This window comes from Schistocerca nitens, chromosome 5 (assembly GCF_023898315.1).
Source record: "Schistocerca nitens isolate TAMUIC-IGC-003100 chromosome 5, iqSchNite1.1, whole genome shotgun sequence".
NCBI classification, from domain to species: Eukaryota; Metazoa; Arthropoda; class Insecta; order Orthoptera; family Acrididae; genus Schistocerca; species Schistocerca nitens.
The window spans coordinates 821,691,331-821,717,543 of NC_064618.1; the positions used below are offsets into that span (position 1 = coordinate 821,691,331).

At 39.6% G+C, this 26,213-nt stretch overlaps 2 protein-coding genes across 5 annotated transcripts in view; one reads left to right on the plus strand and one right to left on the minus strand.

Annotated features, from left to right (window-relative positions):
• The window catches only part of LOC126259250 (kinesin-like protein Klp10A), a 291,616-nt gene extending 273,008 nt beyond the window's left edge, over window positions 1-18,608 (minus strand). Inside the window, exon 1 of one of the 2 annotated variants that reach the window (XM_049955875.1) lies at window positions 18,318-18,608. In XM_049955875.1, the coding sequence (XP_049811832.1) occupies window positions 18,318-18,378 (61 nt within the window). In that variant the 5' untranslated portion in view covers window positions 18,379-18,608. The remainder of the gene's footprint in view (window positions 1-18,317) is intronic. The other variant, XM_049955876.1, reaches the window with a different exon arrangement.
• A 637-nt stretch (window positions 18,609-19,245) lies between these two features.
• LOC126259454 (pleckstrin homology domain-containing family J member 1-like) overlaps window positions 19,246-26,213 on the plus strand; it is a 102,661-nt gene continuing 95,693 nt past the window's right edge. For all 3 annotated transcript variants that reach the window (XR_007546511.1, XM_049956274.1, XM_049956275.1), the window contains exon 1: window positions 19,246-19,733. Coding sequence is in view for 2 of the 3 variants with exons in the window: in XM_049956274.1 (XP_049812231.1) it covers window positions 19,628-19,733 (106 nt within the window). In the remaining variant the exon portion in view is untranslated. The remainder of the gene's footprint in view (window positions 19,734-26,213) is intronic.

The window sequence follows — 26,213 nt, forward strand, 5'->3', positions numbered from 1 at the left end:
TATAAATCCAGTCGTCTGCAGTCTATTGTACTGCAGTAATGACCCCCACGTGGTTCAGAATTTTACTTTTTCTGGTCGTAAACGTGGGTCACTGGCGCCAATAGTATCTGGAGCAGGGAAGTATTAAAGCAGCAAAAAAACTCTCACACTTCACTAGAGGACCTCCACATAGTTAGGACAACTCCTTCCTTCGTATAAGCTAACAATTTTTCTGTCTCTATTGTGCTCTTGTTTCTGGCAAACACGAAAAGAAAATTACGACAAACTTTTTAAATTAGAATTCTGAAAACGCATTTCCTGCGTATGGCTGCAGGGAATTTAAAAACGTTTGCAACACTGTTTCTGTAATCAATTATCTGTCACGTTGCCTACGAATCACTGGTCTTAAAACAGACCACAAGTAGTACACAAGTGTCGATTACTTTTTTCTGCAAACGCAAGTTTAATGCTCTGTCGCAACACACTTAAAATGCAGTATGTATATTTCTATGACAATGGAAGGCAACATATGTTGGTACAGAAAGCATCACTTCATATACAAAATAAGTAAAAAAACTTCTTGCTTTAGATTGATAAGTGATTTCCTCATTTTAGCGTCAGTTTCTTCTTGACGAATAGTTACATAGTTCATTCTTAATTTTTACCAACAGTAGTAACATACCTGAGCAAAAGACGCACAGATTCCGAGGCGTATTATTTTAGGAATTACTCGTATTTTGGCTCTTACACTAAATCTGTTGGTTTGGTGCATAAGCTCGCAGCGTTTTTCAATACGTTTAATAAACACAACAGACACATATAACAGATTTTATGTCATCAATAACATTCTCCTTCGCTATTTACAAGTCTGCAACCGCAGAGGTAACTTTTGGATTCCGCGACTGCAGAAATCATAAGGTTCTGAGGAAATACGTGTCGAGCCATCTCCGGAGCGCTTTTTCAGCCGAAAAGTAAGTTCCTTGAAGATTGGTCGATAGGGAGCGGAAAAGCTGAAAATCTATAGGCGCACGATGAGACGAATATGGTGGGTGCCAAATGGCTTCCCGACCCACCTCCTGTATAATGTTTTGAGAGTTAAGCAGAATGCGGGTGGGCGTTATCGTGGAGTAGCATCACTTTACGCAGTCTTTCCGGTCGCCGTTCTTCGACTGCGTCTGTAAGACGTCTCAGTCGTCGACAGTAAATGTCAGCAGTGATGGTGACACCTCGGGAAAACAATTCGTAGTACATCACACCACTCCTGTTCCACCAGATGAATAACATTACCTTTTGTGGACGCGCACTGGTCTTTGTATGTGGAGTTGCTCCTTTGTTTGGGCTCAACGATTCCTTTCTTTTCCTGATGTTAGCGAAATTACAACATTTCTCGTCACCAGTAATGATACAGGATGGGAACGGTCGGTGCTGTTGACAAGCCAACTGATGACAAGCAAGCAGACGTGCGTATATGGCCATCAGCTGATTTTTGTGATATTGAATCAGAGCATGCGGCACCAATCAACCGGATTTTTTAATCTTCCCGATTACACGCAAATGTCCCACAATGGTGTAATGATCGCAGTTCACATCTACCAGTTCTTGAGTGCACTGTGGATTGATGGTTTCAAACGACCTTCTTCACATCCCGAAGGTCTTCCTGAACGTGTAGTCACTAACGTCAAAACGATCCTATTTAACAAGAGAAAACCACTTTCTTGCCGTGTTCTGTCCAATAGCTTTACACCCATACACTGCACAAATTGTTCTGGCTTCCTTCACTGTTGTCACTCTTCTACCGAACTCAAATAGAAGATGTCAGAAATGTTCCGAGTTCTCCACTTGGCACTCCATTTTCTAGAGCCCACAGCTCCACTCGCCATCTCCAAACGACAATAAGTAAACTCTAAAAGAAACAGTGAACTACAAATAAAAAATTACAATCCACAAACCCACAGAACCGGAATACCAACAAGCAAAACTAAACCTCTAAGAACTTACGCACCAGCCTAGTGCATATCAACGCGTGATTTTGCATGACAGTATACTGAGCATAGCTTTAGTGAAAATAAAGCTCACACAGTTATCTGATTAGTAAGTCTAAGCCACCTTGACAGTTCAGTACCGCCGTCGTCTTTACGGGAACTTCTGGCTTGTGTTATTCTTAGGAATTTTACTAACACACTGCTGGTCTTTTAATCTAATTTTACTTCTACGTTTTGAATGAAATAAAACCAGGACTCTAAAGAAACAAAATAATCAGGACATGATTTGAGACACTTTAGATGCTGTAACGGTGGATAGAACCTATACTGCTAAAACGATATCCCGGAATCCAGTGGCCGGAATCAGTTGCAACAAGGTGGAACAAAAATTCAGTTTTCAATATTTCGCATAATTACTGACCGAATTAAAAAATGTAATATGCTGTCATAATCTACTTATTAACAGGTATAATATTGAAAGTTTAACACAATAAGGATAGCATTACAGTTAAAAACTGTGTCTTGAGACAGCCTAACTAACGGTGAATGAATACTCAGTTCGTTCATCCACTATTTGAGAATGACAGCACCTAGCGATTTACAATATGCTTTCAGTTTAATTTCAAGTCTTTGCACGACTTTCTCGCTTGTATGCTTAACACGTCAAATATTTACCATTAACTCATTTGTGAAGTAATCAGACGTTTGAAGTTGTTTTATACATGGGAGATCGATTATTTAAGAAATCTGGGGTTTGCTGGTGATTCCTAATGCGGAACTTTCGAAACCATCACAAACATTTTACTGCCTGAAACGAGGAAAATGAAGTCCTGGCTGACTGGCCAAATATTACAATTAATGAATCAAAGAAGAAGCTGCAAAGCAAACCCAGACATGTATAAGAGTGAACAAAATTATCGACAGGAAAATTTGAGAAGCAAAAAGACAAACAAAAATGCTTAGAGATCAAAACTTTACAAGGTGAAAATGACAACTTCAGTTTTTATATGAATGTAAAAAATGACTGCACTTCATAGAAGATTCTCATCTACATTAGCAGAAAACGGTAAGCTGGTCATCGACGAGACGATAGGACACATGCTTCGAAGGACTTTTTCATGACGACAGGCGACATCCACCTGAAGTCGCTGGAGAAACAGGACCAGATAGATATAGCAGAAGTGAGATCAGCAGGAAAGGCAATAAAAATCGGAAAACAGTGATGTCAGGTGTGATACACTCCGAGTTCCTCATGCTGTTGTATGAACAAATAGAATAGTTGACAAAACTATTGTATAAAAATTTACTGTTCGGGTATAAAAAAACTGTTTCAATAGAGGAGACTAGTGTTTAACGTCCCGTGGACGATATTATTAGAAACGACGCACAAGCTCGTATTAGGAAGAATTGGAAAGGAAATCGGCCGTGTCCTTTCAAAGGAACCACCCCGGCATTTGACTGAAGCGATTTAGGGAAATCACGGAAAACCTAAAGCAGGATGACCAGATGCGGGTTTGAACCCTAGTTTTCCCGAATCCGAGTCCAGTGTGCCGACTACTCCGCCACCTCGCTGTCTTCAATCGACGCGTGCAGTCATGCCAGGAAAACGAAGATCTAAAACATGTAGTGATTTTAGAACTATAAGTTCGATGAGCCATTCCCTGAAGACATTTCTAAAAATCATTCACAAAATCTTCAAAGTTTGTGAAGAACAAATGTATCCTACAAAGTTTGGCTTCAGATACGCTTCTGGGACTCTTAGAGGCTATGTTCTGAATTCAAATATTGTTCCAGATACGAAGAGAGGTGAACTGTGACGGTTGTGTATTTTGTTATTAGAAGCCTTTTAATTTAATTTTTGTATTTAATTTTGGATGACAAAGACCTCTGGGTCATATTAATCTATATTGGAATCAATATTTACCTGCAAGAGTAGAAAATTAGAAATCTGGCAAACATACCGAGGAGTGAGAGTTTTTTGTTGCCACTAACATTAAATATTTATCAAAAATTTCAAAGAAGATCTTCAAAATGTCGAAAAAGAAATTATCTTGAATACAGAGAAGCTGGACAATAACTGCTATGCTGACGATACTGTTTTCATTCACACTGTGTCTTGCAGCCCCACTCAGAGATTTGATTAGGGAACTATTTTATCTCCGGAAAATTCTACAGAACATTGGCATGATTTTCTGCTGATGCTTGGGGCATACGTGGATCTTTAATGTGGTGGTTTCCCTTTGCCTTCCACATCTATGCAGTTGACAATTTGGTTTTTCCACCTTCGGAAATGGTTTTTCATTTCTAGGACGAGAGGGTGCCCTCCCAGCGAACGCTGGTGTTATTTCCCCACCTCTTCCACTGGAAGGATCAAGAGTTTTCCTTCGTGGATCTAGGACCTGGACGGCATTTCTTATACCCACCAAGGATGTCTTGCATGCAACAGATTATGTGTGATGCACTGCGTACATGGAAATGAAGAACAAGGCAAGGTAGTGAGCGTCAGGGCCTAGAAATCAATTAAGGTAAAACAAAATTAATCGTGTTCGGCAAGAGACTACCAAACTGTCAAACAATAGTACACTTATTAAAGAAGCTGAAAACATTAAAAAAACAGTGCGGTAACTCACAAAACATCGAGGTCCGTACTGAGAAAGCCAGAGACGCATTTTTGTAAAACGATTAATGTGTTCAAGAATCGAAACAAAATTAAGATTTCAACGTTGCTACGTATTTACGATACTTTTCTACGGAGCTGAGACCTGTAATTTGACAGAGGCGACGGGCAAACGACTTGGGAGATTTCAGATATTGCTATACAGGAGAATGGTACGAGTGCTATGAACAGAAAATTACTGACACACACGAGCGAGAAACTTTTTTGAACAAGCAAAGTGGTAACTATGATTGTCAACAACATCCGGAATAGAAAGGCGCAAGGAGGATTCTAAATAAGGATTACATGCGGACAATAGTGTCCAATAATGGTTGTCACACTGCGAAGGATAAAAATAGAGCATAAGCCGAAAAATGCAGGCATGAGAGGGAGGGGAAGAAATGAAGGCTGGAATACTTACCTTTAAACGCTCGAATAGGCATTTAGGGCACAAATTCCAAAAATCAAATAGCGCATTTTACAAGACAAAAGGTACCCACATTACGCAGCCCCCTTTTCGAACTGTATATTAGGTTTACGATGTTATTTTTTCGGAAGGAAGGATATAAGATAGGCACTAAGTCCCTTTGGCTACCGCATCCTTTGAGACCGAGCACAAGTTTGAACTACGGAATAAAGGGCGCGGGGGGGGGGGGGGGGGGTGAGAGAAATTGTCTTATGTGTCCCTTTCAAAATGTAGGCTCTTGATTTTAGATTTAAGCAACTAAGGGCAAGTATGGAAACGAAAACGTGAATGCGCTCGCAGCTATTTCAACCGCCGCCTTCTGGACTGCAAATCTGGATGTCTTAATCACTTCGCTACCTTGCTTGGTTTTTGTCTAACTGTAACTAGAATCTTACCAAAAAGGGTTCTAAACATACCGCAAATAACCCTACTACGTCCAATCAAAAACGCGTTCGAATCTTAACAGTTTACTGCGAACAATTTTATATGTAAATTGCATCTTGGTTCAAGCCGTATATACTAAATCATTTATGAATGCTACAAATACCAATAAGCAGTTGAGTTGCTTTTCAGTTAAACCAAAATATATTTCTGAACTATTGAGTGTACGACAGTTGAGTACATATACAATGATGATTACACTATGTAAGTAATTCTTCAAATTCGCGTCTGACTGTTGAGAAAGGGTTTAGCTGTTAACTTGGCCAAGCGTCAGTAAATCAAAAATATCATTCACCTACACAATGCACATTAGCGAAGATGTCATTCAAAAAAGATTCGTTGTCTGGGGTGCTAAGAAAGAGATTGGTTCTTTCAAATCCGTTTAACACTATGCTACCGCTTATTTTTTCGCCAGGCTACAACTGAAATGTTTCCCTTTGCTCAGATCCACATCCTAGTTTCCGCAAAGGTTCCTGCGCCAAAGTGCGTCGAAAAAGCAACACAAAATTGTAGTATGGACAGTAAAAAAGAACTTTCTAGTTACTTCAGTTCTGCGCGAAATTTTATTCTGAAAGCGTCAGATTAAAACCATTTTCGCTGCAGATGGTACACAGTAAGAAACACTTCTATTTCGTGGAAGGACACTAACTACGCTGAAATTACACATTTTGTAGAAATTACTGAGAAATTTATAACTCATCACATCTGTATTTGCGCTCTCCCCCCCCCCCCCTCTCTCTCTCTCCAAAAATTCCAGCTCGAATGTTTACACCTACTCCTTCCGGGTTATTTCCGAGGGTGGAGCGTGCGTCCACTACGTTGATTGTTGTATGCAATACAGACTGGTTTGATGCAGCTACCCACGCTGCTCTATCCTGTGTAAACATCTTTCTAACTACTGGTACCTACACCCATTGGAACCTGCTTACTGGATGGATCCCTTTGCCTTCCTCTACAATTTTTACCCCTCCCCGCTTTCCTCCAAACTGACGATACCCTGATGCCTCAGATGTTTCCTATCAATAAGATCCCATAAATTTCTTCTCCCCCGTTCGACTCAGTATCTGGTCATTAGTTATTCGATCTACCCATTTAGCATTCATTATAGCACCACTTTTGTAAAGCTTTTATGCTCTCCTTGCCTGCACTTTTTATCATGTTTCACTACACCCAGGCAAATACCTTCATGTAAGATTTAATAACAGATGTGTATTAGATGCGCCGACATTTCTCCTTTTCGAAACTGATTTTCATGCTACTGCATTTTATGCCGTCCCTAATTCGGCCAACATCAGTTATTTTCCTGTCCAAATAATGAAAGTCTGCCTCTGACACATTAGTCAGCCTGCGCCCTTTTCGTTCAACTGTCGGCGCACAGACCTGCGATACGACGACACCTATCACAAGGGGCACATATATTCATTTGTTTTCCTGTTTATTGGCGTATTTAGCGTGTCAATCGCCTCGTAAAGTAGCTGTATGCTAACATAAATAACTGTACTTTCATCCTACGTCAATGCCTTTCGCCTTCATTTGAGTGGGCGGACGAGGAAGCTTAAGACGCCTTGCCGTAACAGTTTCTACACGTAGGGTAGAAGAGCAGCGGTAACAAAAGAGCAAGCGCGCCCCGTAGTGAAAGCGGCCGGCGAGTAGCCAGCGCCAAGGCTTCCCGGTGAGTCAGGCGCCGCGCCGCAGCAGCAGCAGCAGCAGCAGCAGCAGCTGCTGCTGTCGCTGCAGCAGGCGGCGTGCAGCAGCCGTTCCGGCCGGCCGGCCGCCCACGCTGCGGCCACTCACATCACCTCCCGCAAGGCCAGGCGCGCCGCGACGCGCCCCCCGGAGCCGCGTGCCAATTTCCGTCATTACCCACTAGCAGGAAATCGTGGCGCAAATAAGAGTACACGGGAAGAGCTACGGTAGGCAAAGCCAGCCCGAGGAGCAAGAGTTCATTTGTAATGGCATTAATACGAGCCCTCGCTCATAATACACAACAGGAAAACAACATCGCTCATGGCTACATTTGTAACGTGATTATTGGTCGTCCTCGGTTGCGGGTTCATGGCTTCATTTTTTCCATTGAGGTTTTTTAACTTTATAAATAACAAACCAACTTTGCGCAATATTTGTTCATTACTGTTCAGTACAAAAGCAGTGAAACGAATGCGATGCACTGGAATATCTTGCTGCATCACTGTTGCCATTTTCACACTAGGCATAAACAATACGGCACTATCTTTAAAACATACACATCTGCAGCTGTCAAACCGACTGCTTGCTGTATACTTAGATACCTTGTCCAGACTGTCACAACTGCACACATTTAGCGGAGGCTGATGCTTTTATTCTAGTGGCTTGTGACGCAACTCCCAAGGCGTCTAACAATATTTACGTTCGGAATTACGATGCCACATTAGCTTTTATGTAATTTTAAGATATGCTGATGGCCAATTACGCAGTTAGTTCAATGCATCCAAATGACACTGGGAGACCCTCGCAAACCGCCGGTTCCATTCACATGTAAATCGTGCTTATAATACGTTTATTAAAACAGGACAAATTTGTGTGGAAGGGCTAACAACATGAAAGAACAAATCATTAGAAAACTGCGAAAATAAACATTAAGCAACTTTAGTGTGATGCATACCGCAGCGATCCATTGGGGCACCTTCACCAACTTCCTCGTCCTGGATCATACCTTCTACTTCTTCCTCATCCTTGTCTAGCCCAATTTTCGAAGTATTCTCGCAAGATAAACCATAACAGTGTTTGCACGTCGTGGAGCAGTTCAGTTCAGATTTGCGACATACACACACTGCTGTACATCCTGTTTTCCATGCGCAGGAAACCATCTTCAGTAGCGTGTGTGGTGCCGCATCTTCCGTCATCGTCAAGGGAAACAAGCCTCTCAAATTTTTCTTTCAGCCCCACAGGTATGGATCCGTTTTCTTCTCCCCTACCCCCAAGACTGCACTTGATGGTAGGATTGCAATGAGTGCCACCTTGCTGCGTCCGATGTTGGCTGTAGCCTTTCATGTTTGAAAGATTTTCTCGGGGCAAACTTTACAAAAAGCTCATAATTGAGCTCGTCCACAATCGCGCAGTTGGAATTCCCATAAAGTGCTAACATCATCTATTCTCCTGCCCGTGCTATTATATTAAGCTTGCACTTCGAGGTGTGGCTGTTACTCGATAAGGTTTAGTAATTTCCCTTTTACTTGGCCGAAAGAAAAAGGGGATGTGGTATCACATCATGTGAAGACATGGCTGAAACGGACAAACGTAGAATTGAAACTGTAAAAATTACTGGAGTACAACACTCCTACTGATTTCCCTCTTCCCGGTTTATGGAAGTGCCTGTGGTGGTTGTCTCCCCGATCCGTTAGGAGAACAAGCACGCCAATAACCTCGCTTACGATTGCTACACTGTCAGACTCAGCAACTTGGGAAATAGGTGTTTCCACAATTAATGAAGCAGCATCTTCCCTGCTTGTAGCACTTTAATACCTCCACCCTCAAATTTCCTCATGAGCATAAAAATCAAGTGCTTCTTGTTGCTCTTATTTGCGAGAAACTTCTCGTGTGCGACTGCAGCATCTGTTATCTTTATCAAAAATATTTGATGACGAACCTGGTGTCTAAACGACGAGAGCTTTCAGAAGACTGTTCCCCTTTGCGAAGCATCGCTTGGGATAGGGAAAGAGTTCAGAAGCTGAACGTAGTCTTTCCCCGTCATTGTTCTTGTCAGGCTCCATAGTTTGTGCTGGGAGAAACTTCCATGGAATGTAAAGTATTCAACCCGCAACCGTCCAGATGTTAAAAACGGCGTTATCAGAGATGAGCTCGATGAATCCTTCACTGGTTATATTAAGATGCTCAAGTCGTGCAGCCGATGACGTCTCAAATACGAAATCTTCCATATATGAGCTGCGAATCCAATTGCACTAATAGTGTCGACAATAAGTCTTGATCCGAATCTTTTGCCATGAATGTACCTCGCCAAATCAATAGTGAAGACAGAAATGGCCGTCGCTTTACTGCAGAAATCACTGCATGTGACAAAGCAACATACTTCTTTTCCCATTTATGTAGAGCTTATTTTTCCATATATTTATTTTGACTTTTAAGTGTATGATTGCTTAATAGTACCTAAAAATGAAAAACTAGATGCATTCGTAACATGAAATTTCATGCTCTGTAGCTATGTTAGCTTGACGTTCTTCATTTGGAGTAGCCATTTTTTAGGTACAGGCGTTGGAGCAGACTTTTTAGCCAAGTTGGTAAAAATGAACGATTTTTGAAAATCGATTACGGCCAAACGGCTGCACCGACTTTGACGTTTAAACAGGTCATATGACGCAAAATCTGTTTCGTTTTGAAGAGGATAATATTTTCAGTAACACGCGTAGTTTCCGAGTAATAGGGGAAAATTTTGAAAAGGTGGCAAAATTTCTTGGTTTTTTAGCCACAAAATGTTGCCCAGAGGGTTCTGGAGGTAAAAAACTGATTCAACGTACTCTCAACTATATACACACGATAAACAATCTTCTACCTCATTTTCTGCAACCAAAGAGCCTTTATTGTGACGCTGTTACTGGACTAATTAGTACATTCGTAGTACTGCTACTGTCTTACAGTAATGATTTCACTTTGTCTATTCCCGACCTTTACCCAGCCCTCTTCCCTTTTTTATTCACCAGGCAATTTGCCCAGATTACCGGAAGTAGCTCAAGTGATCATTAACGCCACGAAAAAAAGCACATCGACAAACCATATAAATGCAGTATCCCATTGATTTATTTCTGGAATAATTGTTTTTTTACTTGACTCGTCTCTAAGCAGGAAAAACCAAGAACTGAAATTTGAGATTATTATAAATCGAATCCTTTCACTTGACTACCTTTTTTGCCAGGTCCATAAACACGCCGGTATTCCGCACAACACTTCACTGCTGGCGATGTTTTTAGTTATTTAACCATAGTATATGTGAGCGTACACAAGGAGTTCAGGCTGCTAACGGGCGGGTCGCGAAATTATAGAAAAGGAAAAAAAAATATGAACTAAAAAATTGGTCAATTAACTGAAACGATGACATATGCTATTATAAATATGACTGCATCAGTACATGATACTGCCTTTATAACAATTAACTTCTCAATACCAAATTAAGAACAATGTTTGTTATTAGTGGCTTCCTTGGGCATGGCTTGTAGAGGAAAGTTTTCGAAGGAGGGTTTAATATTTGAAATAGATACAGTTCTTTTTCCATGCTTAGTTGAGGTTTGTATTTTGTCTTCAAGTAATCCAACGCAGTAAAACCGATTTCGCCAAAGATAGGAGGTTGAAACGGTAATATACAAAATGCTCTTCCTTTCAGTGCAGAAAACTTCTCAACCATTTCCTTAATAAAAAAAAGTGATTACTAAACTGACTTGATTTCGCCTCTTGTCATGAAGTCTATGAAGACCTTTGGGAGCGTTTTCGCCCGCTGTCTTACAGGGCCATCGATTCTGGTTTTGTCAACGTAGTTAATCTATGTTGTGAAATAGCAATAAATTTACTTATTATTAGTAATCTTTCAGGTTTGTACCTTTATAGTGAAAATGGCCAAAACATATAACCGTGTGAGGAAGGGGAGTGGGGGGGGGTTTAAAATGACAGAAAATGGCGTCGCAAATAAAGAAAGTTGGAGAAACACTGCCTTAATCCTTTCATACCTGCATTTCTGGAGAAAGGAACATTTTTCTAATGTGGTAATCCTCTTAGGTGATTATTAAATGATTGTAGATGCAGGATTTACACGAAATTATGTGCACGTTTTCAAAATGAACTTCGTACAGTCGGTTTCATGTTATGGACAAAAATAATTACGAAATATTGTCTACTGTAATAAATAAAATGATCGTTTGATAATTGACATGCCAAATAACAATAACAGTAGTCAAATATTAAGTGGAACATAAAAAACCACATCCGCATATTTCGGTGGTCACGAGCTGATGGGCATTGCAACACTGACATGCTGATATTTTCGTAGTAACACCAAACAGTTGGAAGCAATTTCACATGATGAAAATTGTTGAGCATTCACAAATGTGTATCTCAGGTTTCCCCTGGGGAAAAATACTTCTGTTGCAGCTAAGTCACAGTAAAAGTTCAAGTACACAATTTTTGCCAGACGTTCAAAAAGGGTTAAGGTAATCGACGATGGCATCGTCTGTAGAGCCAGATTCGCATTCGCCTAGAATTCTAAGAAACCATACCACATGGCCAGGAGGTTGCCTTCTGCTGGATGTCTTCCAATCTCTGTTTTCCCTTACAGTTTTTACCCTCTATAGCTCCTTTAGTGCCATGGACTTTATTCCCCGATGTCTTAACCGGTGTTCTATCATCCTGCCCCTTTTCTTGTCAGTGCTTTCGATACTACATTCCATTCCTCGCCGATTCTGTGGAGAACCTCACCTTCCAGTTTTCTCACAATCCATGTTTCACTACCCCACGAATGTCCTTTTTTTTTGCCAGTGCTAGTGTGGATTTTATGTCCCTTCGCTCCGTCCATCATGAATTATTTTGCTGCTCAGATAATGCATTTCCTTGACTTCGTCTACCCTGTGCTCCCGGTTCCGATAATTTTTTCGCTGTTCTCATTTCTGCTACTTCTCATTACTTTTGTCTTTCTTCGATTTTTCCTCAGTCCACATTCTGCACCCACTGGACTTATTCCATTCAGATCCTGTAATTCTTCTTCACTTTCTCCGAATACGGCAATGTAATCAACGGATCGATTTGATATCCTTCAACTTGAATTTTGTCCGCCCCTGGTAGCTGAGTGGTCAGCGCGACGGGATGTCCTACCTAACGGCCCGGGTTCGATTCCCGGCTGGGTCGGAGATTTTCTCCGCTCAGGGACTGGGTGTTGTCCTTATTTCATCCCATCGACACGCAAGTCGAAGTGGCGTCAACTCTAAAGACTTGCACCAGGCGAACGGTCCACCCGACGGGAGGCCCTAGCTACACGTCATTTACATTTTACGTAGAATTTTAATCACACACTCGAACCTTTATTTCTGTCATTGTTTCTTGGATGCATAAAGTGAACAGTACGGGGGAGAGAGACGACATCCTTGTCTCTCACTCTTTTTTTAATGCGAGCACTTCGTTCTTGGCCTTTCACTCTTATTGTTCCCTCTTGGTTCTTGTACATATTATATATTATCCGTCTTTCCCTACAGCTTACCCCCCACTTAAAACATCCTGAATCATTTTACACTGCCGAACGCTTTCTTCAGGTCGACAAATTATATGAACGTGTATTTTTCTTCAGTCTTGCTTCCAGAATCAACCGCAACGTCAGAACTGCCTCTCGTGCCTTTACCTGTTCTAAATGCAAACTGATAATCTAACAGAATAATTTTCCATTCTTCTGTATATTATTCTTGTCAGCAATTTGGATGCATGAGCTGTTAAGCTAACTGTGTGATAATTCTAGCTCTTGTAGGATCTTGCTATCGTCGGAATTATGTGGATGATGTTTTTCCGAAAGTCAGACGGTATATCGCCGGACACTTTCTACATACCAATGTTAATAGTCGTTTTATTGCCACTGTATCTATACCTTCTGCCTTATTTGATCTTGTGTCTTCCAAAGCTCTTTTAAATTGCGATTCTAATACTGGATCCCTTGTCTCTTCTGTATCGACTCCTGTTTCTTCTACTTTCACGTCATTCGACAAGTCTTCCCCCTCATAGAGTCAGTCAATGTACTTTTTCCACCTATCCGCTATCCTCTTCATTTAACAGTAGGATTTCCTTTGCACTCTCAATATTACCGCCCTTAATTTAACCAAAGGTTGTTTTTACTTTTCTATACGCAAAGTCAGTCCTTCCGACTATCGTTTCTTTACATTTTTCACGCAACCATTTCGCCATAGCTTCCCCGCACGTCCTATTTACTTCATTCCTAAGTGAATTGTACCCCTGTATTCCTCAATTTCCCTAAATATTTTTGTACTTCTTTCGTCGATCAGCATTTCTTCTATTATCCATAGTTTCTTCGGAGTCACTTTGCACGGGCCTATATTTTTAATTCCGACTTCAGTGATTGCCCATTTCAGGGAGGTCCGTTCCTCTTCAACAGAACTGCCTACCGAGGTACTCATAACAGTATCTACAGCCTTGTAGAAGATCAAGCGTATCTCTTCATTCCTTAGTATTTCCGTATCCCATTTCTCCCTGAGTAGTCTCTTAAACTTCATCCTGCTCTTCATCATTACTAAATTGTTTTCTGAGTCTACTGGTACTGCTGCTGGGAGCTACTGCACTGATATTCCGCTCATACAACGTAACTTACGAGGCTCCCTTTAAATGGCTCATTAATTGGGAGAGCTTTTGATTGTTACTTGGAAAACAAGCTACAGAAACAGGCTTTTCTGTGACCGATTTCTTGAAAAATCAGTTAAAGACAATTTTTCATTTGCTTAGTATAGTAGTGAACGAACCAACAAAAGCATTTGATTTCAACCCTAATTTTCACTGGTGTTGTCATAAAGTCTTCAGTAAAGAAGAATATACCAAATAAGGTAGGTAGTAATAGAATAATACGCCGCTTACGTCACGATACTCTTACTCTATTCGCTTACACACAGTGACAGTAAATATTAACTGAATACGATGTCCGTGCTTGTCTGGACCAAGTGCATTAGATGTGCACTTAGGCTAAGGTTGATTGTAAGGGGAGAATGGAATCTTAACGGCACATGTAGGTTTTCGTTCTCATTTTTCAAAAATCATAGTTAAATGTTTGTGGCTGCCTTGTGCATAGAACAAGTACTCGCCCGATCACAAGAAGAATTTGCTCTCTGCAGCATAATTTATACATTATGTCGCGTTTTTACGCAAAAATTATGAATCCTTACGCAGTTGCAGTGGTGGGTTTTCAAGGCGTATATTCAAAGTAATATGCCAGAAGCTGAGAGCTTTTCAACAGTCAAATGATCCATCCACCTACTTTGAATTACCATTATTGTTGTCCTCAAGAGCCACAATAAATCATCTCAGTCGGAAAAGTGTCAGCGACTTGTGGAAGCAATACGAACGAAGCCTTTCGCCATAGACAGAAAATTAAAATGTGCTACCAGATGACCAATCTTTTATATATTCTGCATGCTATCTCGAAGGTACAGAATGATCAGAAGCAGCAGTGTTTACACAACTTTGAGGTACTTAAGAAGCCTGAAAGGAGTGTCGTCATCGCTGTATGCATCAGCCACGTTGACGCACAAAACGGACGAACGTTTGCAATCCATCGCGAAAGCGTGCACAGTGAGGGCTGCCGTAACACATGCGATTACCATCTACTCACGCGGCGTCAGAACACGCCAAATCCAACCGCAAGAACTTAAAAAGACACCGTCCCTAGGGGAGTGGATCCCAGCTCCCACAGTTCATGGTATCTATACACTTTGTACTGCTACATATAGTTTAATATCCGTCTTGCTGGAATGTACATTTACCGCTGAATCGCAGGATTGCCTTCAAAATAAAAAAAGAAACAATACAAACAAATCTTAAACACTGCTGAATGTGCGCAGTAACCATGGCCAATCACAGGCACAAGTTATGCCAACAGCTACAGTCGCTAAAATCAAAGACATAATCATACACAAAAGCCCGTAATTGGTATCTGAAAGAATATTTTATAAAATACAGCTGCAGGGTTCTATAAAACGTTATATACAGGGATTTTAATTTCTTGGCGTGGAATTTATGAAACAGGTCAAGAGTTATTCTTTGATGAAAATTAGCATTGATGTCTCGACAGCTTACTCATTAACGAAGCAGATTATATTTTCTGGTAGGTTTTAACAGCATAGTTAACCTCTCTTGCCAGTGGCGGGCGGGATTGTTTAACAAATCACTGGCGTGATGCTTTTTACTTTCACGCTGTGGAGCACATCTCGCGTTTCCGCCCTCATTTCGTGGACAGTGTTACAGTAACTAAGTGCATTTACTGAACAGATCTCAACGATCCACTCCATAATTTGGATGCAAGCTGGAACAATAACGTAAAATTGTAAACGTTACATAATTATAATAGAATGAAAGGATTATAAAAGACCAAACCACCAATCTGTCGTAAGACCAGAAATTCAATGTTTATATAGCTTCTTTCAGACAGCGACGACTGCAGAGATGATCAGACACCTAAATTTTTCCATTAGCCATGAAAGGTCAGTGCCTTACAAATTACACTAACATCCCGAGACAACCGCTCGATGGAAAAGGCAAATTTACTGATCTCGTTACTGATATTTACCCATTCCACAACTTAGCACAGAACATAAAAGCAGCAGATCAGAATAACGATTCAGTTTTAGTTTACCACTCTGCACTATTTTTTCAACATAGTTTCACTTAACACATGGTTTGGAAGTTTTATTCCCGTTATGCAAATAAATTTATAGCTTTACCACCTGATCAATGCCTTTTTCGCCTCTTCAAGTTACCGACAATATTACAACATGTACTTTAATCTACGATCAACATCAAATGAAATTTTAACGTCCCGTTGGCGACGAAAGCATTAGGCCTAAATCAGTTGAACGCAGAAAGTCTGTAAAAGAGTCCACGATCATTACAGCATTACAAACAACAAAAGCTCGTGTTGAACGTGAAAGTAAAATGACCATATCCTATTGAAAGGTACAATAGCAAAAGACGGGAGAGGACTTAAGTCTAAGGAACAGCGGAAACTGTAATAGGAAGAGAGGCAGAGGATTTTTAACCATATCGCACCGAGAACAGTCCACCCCTACGCGTCATTTCTGAAGTAGAACTAGTGAATTACGATGGAAGACTCGACTTGCGCCGCCCCCCGCCCATTCAGCACAGGTATTTTCGATCACACCCTAACCAGATAACTGTTAACAGACGTACAGAGCAGTAGACCTCTCTTTCACGTTACGTAGTTCATGTACGATATATGTGCATAACTTATCAAAATACTCGTCTGATACTTGTCCATAACATAATGTACGTTTTCTGGATTCACGTTGCAGTTTACCTATCAAATGGAAAGCACGTCGTGTTCAGATATGGTGCAAACGTAAATAATCAGCTACGCTACGAGTAAGTCTATTGCCATTAGTTTTATTTGGCATTGTCAACCAAAATACCACCGTTCAACCTAACCTAGTCCTCGGGCTACGGTACAGATCAGACTGCCACCACAGCCAAGATTTCAGGGGAGGTGGGAGGGCGGCGGCGATATCACATTTGAGCCCTGTTTCTTTTCTTATCAATTTGCCCACCCTCCATATTCAATTGCACAGGCAACAGGAAGAAAACATCCACTATACCACCGCCACAAGCACAACTTAAGAACGACGTTAGAAACCTTTAAATTACAGTACCCAGATACAAATATAAACATAGCTGAGGAGCACCCAAGGGCTTTCATCCAAGCCAGCGCTTACAGACAAGCACTTCGTTAAATATTAGTGAGTGGTGAGGCGGCCAATTCATACTATTATTATGAAGGAAGGGCCGCGAAATTTAAATATCTAGTTAAAATGTAGTTAGCGAAGTAGAAGCCTTACTATGTCCATACCAAACTGATACACATTATATACAAGTTACTTCAGCAAAAAAATAAAAAATAAATCGACAAAACGGAATCTTTAGGGACTGACGTATAACGGCACAGGTGCCGGTTATATCCTGAAGACAAGTTTTGAGTCAGTTACGAAGCACATGAAAAGTATGCGTCATGAAAAAATAAATTTATGAAATTAACAACAAAACTCTAAGAGCCTACACACTGAAGTTATTCAGATCTCTGTTACTTTTTCAAAGGATGCTGTAGGCCTACTGAAGTTGTAAGTATGACAGGAAGCGTCACTCTAAATTTTCCCACAACATGAATGAAAATTGGTTGCTAACTTACTTAAACTGTTAGTGACACCTAACAAATATCCAAATCACTCACGTTATCTTTAGCACAGAAATCATTCGTTCCAATGTATATTATTTCAATGGCGTGCGAAATGAACAGCAACTCTTTCTTAAATTCCTACCCGAAATGGAATTAACAGGTGGACTACAAGGATAAATTTGAGTGCTTCAGGATATAACAGGAAACTTGTTATAGTACATAGTACTTGAACAAGGCAAACGTTTTATTTATTTCATTGAACTGTTACAATGCAAAAATTCTTGTACTTCGCACCTTTTCATGACTTTCGGGAGAAATAGTTTCCAGCAAAAATGAAACAAAAAGCTTTGAGTTGTATGTACACTTGGGCTCTTTAATTCTTAATCAAATCGCGTCGAATGTTATGATCGCAGCAGTTATCTATCTTGCCCATCAGAAGGATGTGCGATTAATTTCTCCTTTTTTATTAATATTTGAAATGTCACTCGGGAAAACCGTGATTCATCACTTCACACTGACCAAAAACAAAATCTATACATTTGGGCACAAAGACCATACGGAACCGAAATTCCAGTTCCAACACATTCGCAAGGAAGCATAATATGACATTCAAGAATGAATGTCATAGAAAAACTGGTTACTGAATTATCTTGAGCCTAAATTTCATATTTGGGCCCCTTTGTTTTCCAACTATAAAAGAGAAAATTGTGTAATTAATATATATTATACTTAAAGGTAGTGTAAAGCCAGAAAAAAAGAGTAAAGAACACTCTAGTAAGACGACTTGTTTCAGCTGTGTAGGAAGATGCATTCTTCGTAAAGCATGTTGCGTCTAGTATGTTATTACTGGACGCAAATAACACTCACCATCAGTTCGCTGAATGTCAACAGCAGTGCCAGCACTAATTCCATATAGTTCGTCTTCCATTTTCACAGAGTATATGCCACTACGCTTATTTTAAAACTACATTCACATCACCACTTCACCGGTTTCAATGTGCCTCAGCAACTATGAACTGATGCAGATCAAAATGACAGTTATACCAAAGATCATAAACACACAGTACAATCTCCACTTTCAAATTTGGCAGGAAGTCACAAGTACAATTTACGAAAACTTGAAATCATTAGGTCCACAAATAACGGAACTCTAAAAAATGGCTTGCTCCTGAAGTCAAAGCACATAAAAGTAATATCCTTTATTTCGTTCCGGCGAAGAAATAGCGGCCACCGACCCTAACTAAATCCAATGCACTTCAGTGCATGATCGCAGGTGAAAGAAGCGTAACTATCGGCGGGCAATTTGAACAGAGGGTAGCTTCCACGACTAATTACAATTGTTACATGTTATAACTTCTGACGCAAACGTAAACAGTTTAAAACTCAGACTCTCTGGAAATATGAGCCTACGTTTCAGAGCGCCATTGCATTTCTACAATATCGTTGGAATAATAGAACTTCATAACATATTATGTTGTACAGAAATAGAAATTACTTTATTGTATTTATTTTGCTGTGGATTCTTTCTTTTTAGGCCATATTAATACGACGAGTCAAGCATCCACAGTTCACCTTTTCAAATGTAAGGAACGTAACATATTAAGTGATTTTCTTGAGCACTAAAAACATTGATTGTTTCAAATATCATACTGTTGTGTATAGGTGAAAAATACTGATTATTGCAAGCATCATGCTATTGGGTATTGATGAAATAGTAAAATAAATTGTCCCACTGTAAATGGCCATAATTACCATGGCTGTTTGTTTTTTCCTTCTGTTTAGCATGAATCAAAGATAATAGAACATAAACACTAACCACTAAGTGCAAAGTAGCTAAATTAACACCAGGAGGGAGAAAATTTTGTTGTATGACAGTTTGAAGATAAAAGTAGGGAAAGACATGGCTGCGTGATATACATTTTTAATCTCCCCATCTTAGCACACCCGCAATTACGTAATATGTCAAGAGTTTGTGGTTAGGAGGGCGTCGCTGATAACTGCGATGTCAGTTTTGCATTAGAAACCCATCTGCAGTGATGCAAAGTGAAGATGTTTACTCGCGAAAATTTTATGATAGGGACTGGAGAGTTAAGTAGAAGTTCTGTGTGACAGTTTATGAAGCCAGCCGAATATTGGGCACGATAATTCCTTACGTTAGTGCGTCATTAACTTGTATTATGCGGTTTAACGACAAAGAGTTAGTTGATGTTGGAACAGGACCAGCGGAATTAGAAGGTAGACTCAATCATCGTCGTGCGACGAGCGGCAATTTTAATCAGTCAGGTGTGTATAACTTCACTGACAGATATACGTGTTATTTGCAGCAATAATACGCTCGTAGATTTCAAACTGCTACCCAATGATAATATGTGGTTACATGTTTTTTTGTTACAAATAACTGTAATAAACTGTGGGCAAGCTGCGGCAATTGTATTAGTACTAATCACGTTAGTATTAATCATATCAATAACAGTTACTGTTATTGGGCTTCGCATAGGCTTAGAATCATTTAGTTGTAAGGCACTTTGATTATTTTAAGTATTACATCTCAAGTGTAGAGTGGTGCTGTTTTGTTTCATTTGTTATTCTCATCAGTCACCGCTTCAGAAGTACATGCTGTTAATAAATAATATGTACAAAATAGATTACTAATAGACATCATCTGAATTAGAAATTGTTCGCAATTTTAAGGTGGATAAAATTACACATCAGAGTAGTACTTTAATATATTCCTACCAATAACTGCTACATTAGTCGAGAGAAGCCCATAAGGTAAGTAGTGTAAAGGATTTTTTAGTCCCATACCAAAAAATTCAGGAATAACAGTTTTCATCTTAAAACTTGTTACTGTAACTTTCAAAGAACAAATGGTAAGGAGAGTGTATTATAAATATTTTTCGACCGGGGAATAAGTTTAATATTTTTTGTCTGAGTGAATTTATTGAGTAGCTGACAATGAACTTAGTCATTAAACGTGATAGCAATTATACAGCAAATAGTTATTACAGGATATTGTCCATAAGACATAGTGTGGCAATCTATGTTAAACAGTTTCTCAGTCATTCCCTTGAATGTAGATAATTTTTTATGAAGGACAGAACACACACACACACTACATTGACATTGAAATAGATGGAGATTTAGTAGCAGTTTTCTGATGTAACAACATACAAACATCGTGTCACTTTACTGAAAACCCTAAAGCAGTGCAATTTACACGATCTGTCAATAACAGGTCCACAAGAGCTGGAGCATATTGTGACAATTTTAAAACTACAGAAGAGAAGTGTGATGTGATAGTGTTTCCATTCTCTTATCATAATTCTGTATGAATTATACAGGTAGGTTTCTTTTTGATAAGAGTAAGTGGTCATCACAACACTTGTCAAAGATGATACAATTATCATGTTTTGTAAGGCTGCTGCTGACAGTACTGTTTGGCAAGCATTATGATGACACAGTACACTAAGTAATGATTTGCCATCAAAGATAATATTTGATGGGCTTGTTAAAGCATGTTTGACACAATTTAATTAGAATATTTCAATAAATAAATACAAAGTAACTGACAAACCAATGTTCCAACCAGACAAAATCTATGGTATGCTAAGCAATTCAATAATTTAAAAAGCCAAGCAATATTGTACAATATGTGTAATAGTCAGACTGACCATTCCATATTAGCACATGTTAACTGTAGGAATTAGTATTAAAAAAAACCATTGTGGAAGCCAAGAATGCATGCGACCTCAGTAATGTTGAGAAGCCCACCAAAAAGTGCAAAACTGTGTGAAGGCTAATAGTGCTGCTAAAGGTGCGAGAAACAACAAAATTGATAGCTCTCCCCAAAAATTAAATGTTCTTTTTTAATTAGCCTAAATGTGTTTAAGTTGGAAGTACTATTATCAAACCTGATGTCAGTTTTCAGTGTTACTTTCAAAATTGTTTGTAGATGATTAACAAGTCCAAGTACAGTATGTTCTGTTTGCCTGGTTTGTCTAAGAATAATAAAGCAGTTAAAATCAGTAGACAGTGCAGATATACATGTAGAACATGTAGGAATTATGAGAATAAGATGACAATAATTACAGCACACACAGAAGCCTTCAATCATTTTTTCCTCATTCTTTATGTGAATGGAATTGGAAGAAACCCTAATACCTGGTACAATAGGATGTGCACTCTGTCATGCACTTAATTGTGGTTTATAGAATATAGGTCTAGATAACTTGCAGTATACTGAAGACAGTAATAGATTGCATTTTGTACCTATTAATGTATTGTATAAACAAACTATATCAGAGGGATATTTTCCTTAGAAGTTTAAAGTGTCTAGGGAGTACATAAAAAGGGAGATAGATGCTTTTTGAATTTATTCTGTAGTCCTAGCTTTTTCTAAAGTTTTGGAATGTATAATTTACCAACAGTTATTTGTTTGCTGTGGAAATGTAGGCATAATTAATGGATCACAATGTGTTTTTAGGGAAAACTTGTCAATTGAGGATGCTGTAGTCTTGGTATTCAAATACATTTTTCAACTGTTTAAAAGCAGAATCATAAAAGAAGGTTGTATACATGGATGAATCCTGGAGATACTAAAAGGTATCAGATAGATTATATAATGGTAAGACAGAGATTTAGGAATCAGGTTTTAAATTGTAAGACATTTCCAGGGGCAGTTGTGGATTCTGACCACAATCTATTGGTTATGAACTGCAGATTGAAATTGAAGAAACTGCAAAAAGGTGGGAATTTAAGGAGATGGGACCTGGATAAACTGAAAGAACCAGAGGTTGTAGAGAGTTTCAGGGAGAGCATAAGGGAACAATTGACAGGAATGGGGGAAAGGAATACAGTAGAAGAAGAATGGGTAGCTCTGAGGGATGAAGTAGTGAAGGCAGCAGAGGATCAAGTAGGTAAAAAGACGAGGGCTAATAGAAATCCTTGGGTAACAGAAGAAATATTGAATTTAATTGATGAAAGGAGAAAATATAAAAATGCAGTAAATGAAGCAGGCAAAAAGGAATACAAACGTCTCAAAAACGAGATCGACAGGAAGTGCAAAATGGCTAAGCAGGGATGGCTAGAGGACAAATGTAAGGATGTAGAGGCTTGTCTCACTAGGGGTAAGATAGATACTGCCTACAGGAAAATTAAAGAGACCTTTGGAGAGAAGAGAACCACTTGTATGAATATCAAGAGCTCAGATGGCAACCCAGTTCTAAGCAAAGAAGGGAAGGCAGAAAGGTGGAAGGAGTATATAGAGGGTTTATACAAGGGCGATGTACTTGAGGACAATATTATGGAAATGGAAGAGGATGTAGATGAAGATGAAATGGGAGATAAGATACTGCGTGAAGAGTTTGACAGAGCACTGAAAGACCTGAGTCGAAACAAGGCCCTGGGAGTAGACAACATTCCATTAGAACTACTGATGGCCTTGGGAGAGCCAGTCATGACAAAACTCTACCATCTGGTGAGCAAGATGTATGAGACAGGCGAAATACCCACAGACTTAAAGAAGAATATAATAATTCCAATCCCAAAGAAAGCAGGTGTTGACAGATGTGAAAATTACCGAACTATCAGTTTAATAAGTCACAGCTGTAAAATACTAACGCGAATTCTTTACAGACGAATGGAAAAACTGGTAGAAGCGGACCTCGGGGAAGATCAGTTTGGATTCCGTAGAAATGTTGGAACACGTGAGGCAATACTAACCTTACGACTTATCTTGGAAGAAAGATTAAGAAAAGGCAAACCTACGTTTCTAGCATTTGTAGACGGAGAGAAAGCTTTTGACAACGTTAACTGGAATACTCTCTTTCAAATTCTGAAGGTGGCAGGGGTAAAATACAGGGAGCGAAAGGCTATTTACAATTTGTACAGAAACCAGATGGCAGTTATAAGAGTCGAGAGGCATGAAAGGGAAGCAGTGGTTGGGAAAGGAGTGAGACAGGGTTGTAGCCTATCCCCGATGTTATTCAATCTGTATATTGAGCAAGCAGTAAAGGAAACAAAAGAAAAGTTCGGAGTAGGTATTAAAATTCATGGAGAAGAAGTAAAAACTTTGAGGTTCGCCGATGACATTGTAATTCTGTCAGAGACAGCAAAGGACTTGGAAGAGCAGTTGAACGGAATGGACAGTGTCTTGAAAGGAGGACATAAGATGAACATCAACAAAAGCAAAACGAGGATAATGGAATGTAGTCAAATTAAATCGGGTGATGCTGAGGGAATTAGATTAGGAAATGAGACACTTAAAGTAGTAAAGGAGTTTTGCTATTTAGGGAGTAAAATAACTGATGATGGTCGAAGTAGAGAGGATATAAAATGTAGACTGGCAATGGCAAGGAAAGCGTTTCTGAAGAAGAGAAATTTGTTAACATCGAGTATAGGAAGTCGTTTCTGAAAGTATTTGTATGGAGTGTAGCCATGAATGGAAGTGAAACATGGACGATAACCAGTTTGGACAAGAAGAGAATAGAAGCTTTCGAAATGTGGTGCTATAGAAGAATGCTGAAGATAAGGTGGGTAGATCACGTAACTAATGGGGAGGTATTGAATAGGATTGGGGAGAAGAGAAGTTTGTGGCACAACTTGACTAGAAGAAGGGATCGGTTGGTAGGACATGTTTTGAGGCATCAAGGGATCACAAATTTAGCATTGGAGGGCAGCGTGGAGGGTAAAAATCGTAGAGGGAGACCAAGAGATGAATACACTAAGCAGATTCAGAAGGATGTAGGTTGCAGTAGGTACTGGGAGATGCAGAAGCTTGCACAGGATAGAGTAGCATGGAGAGCTGCATCAAACCAGTCTCAGGACTGAAGACAACAACAACAACAAAGGCAGAGGCTTTTCTGAGGTCATTTTTTGTGATCCAAGGAAAGATTTTGATTATATAGAGCATACACACTTCTTGAAGGGGAAAAAAAATACTTCTGTGGTGTTAGACAACAGCCTCAAACTACTAAAATCTTATCTACTGAACAATAATCAAGTTGTCTGTGTTGACAAAGAAATGTCCTACATTGAACAAGTTAAGGTAACTTTTCCACAGGGACCTGTACTGGGCATCCTCTTGTTCCTAACAATAATTAATTAGCTACAATCATTTATTAAATCCAATACAGTACTTTATGTAAACAATCCACATTAGCAATGATACCAGTAGCAATAAAACTTTTGTTGCAGACATTGGCTGAAGCATTCCATTGGTTTAAAGCAAATGTGTTTTTGCGGAATGGAAGATAAACTCGTCACGTAGTTTTCAGCCTAAAGCATTAGCTTCCGCTAGTTGATCAAATTAATGTTAAGTTTTTGGGGGACAGTGTGCAAACTGCAGAATTCGTGCAAACCCGTTTCGCCAAACAGCAGTGCAGTGCACATAATATTCAGTTCACATAGGTCAGCTGTTTTTCCTCATAGGCTAATGATTGGCTGAGCCCACAGTACATGTGTTCTACTTCATGTGTATCAGATGTACATAGTAATTATAAAGTGGCAGAAGGCAATATGCCTTATGTAAATAAGATCACAGTGCTAGGAAGCCACCATCAAACCCATAAAGTGGAATGACAGTTGCTTACCAGGCTGAAAGAAAGAGATGAAGCAATCTGCAAAACTGGACCTAAAAAATGTGTGTCTGTATGTCATTAGAGCAAGATTCTGAACTGAGTGAGAATATCAAAAGGAAATATGGACACACATAGATGAAGGTTATTCAATAAATGTTTATTTCAGACTTTGCAGGAGAATTTTTGTCTGATGCACTCGCATGTGGACAACACCATGTCATGCCTGACATGAGAAAGAACACTTTATTGTTGGAGTTTAATACAGATTAATACAGAATTGTTATATTTGTTGATTAGTTTGCTGGATTCTCTCCATCACCAGCATACAAACACAAGACAGCTCAGGTGCCTGACATACACAAAGACATCGAGGACCAGTTATAACCGTGGTGGGCCATATTGGCTCAGGAGAGTATACAGTGGCTTTGACACTGTTTCCATCCAAATCAGTGCATGAATCCAAGCCAGATGGTGTGGAACATTATACTGATAAGTGGGCCCCTACTGCCAAGTTTTGTAATCAACGAAATAATGACGCGTGGTTTCTCTGTGATGTTTCATTTCAGTTCTTCAACACTTCTCAGTGCTTCACTTTATTGCCATGCAGTGTACGTAGGCACCACTGTAGACTAGGCTGGAATGTAATGTGTTCGAAAATACAAACTGTGTGCACTGGCAAATGTGTTCACATGTCCTTTGTAAACAGAGCTATTCATAATTTCTGGTCAGTGGAGATCACAACAATGTTATGTGTGAAAATAGTCCAGACCACAAATGCAGGCAGACGTTATGGAGACATCAAGCTAACACAGTGACAAAACTGAGTAAGATGGCAGTCAATCCACATCACAGTTGCGCAATTAGTCCAGTATCATGTTTTTGAGACATTAAGACACAGAAGCCCTTTTTTAAATTCATTATTAACTCCTCGCACATTGAGGGATTCATCCATAGACCCCAAATTTCTCTACAATATTCTGACCCAACTACAGGCACTATACCAGCTTCACTTGTGCTATCCAATAATCCTATAAAACCTGTAAGAGTTTAATTTATGACGTCGTTCTAATGACCGTATCTCATCTGCATGGTATCTCGGGGCTTTTGCAATTTTGAGACAATGCCACGTGATGTGAAGACTGTAAACCCTAGCAGCCATATGGTGCCATACCTCTGCTTAAACTTA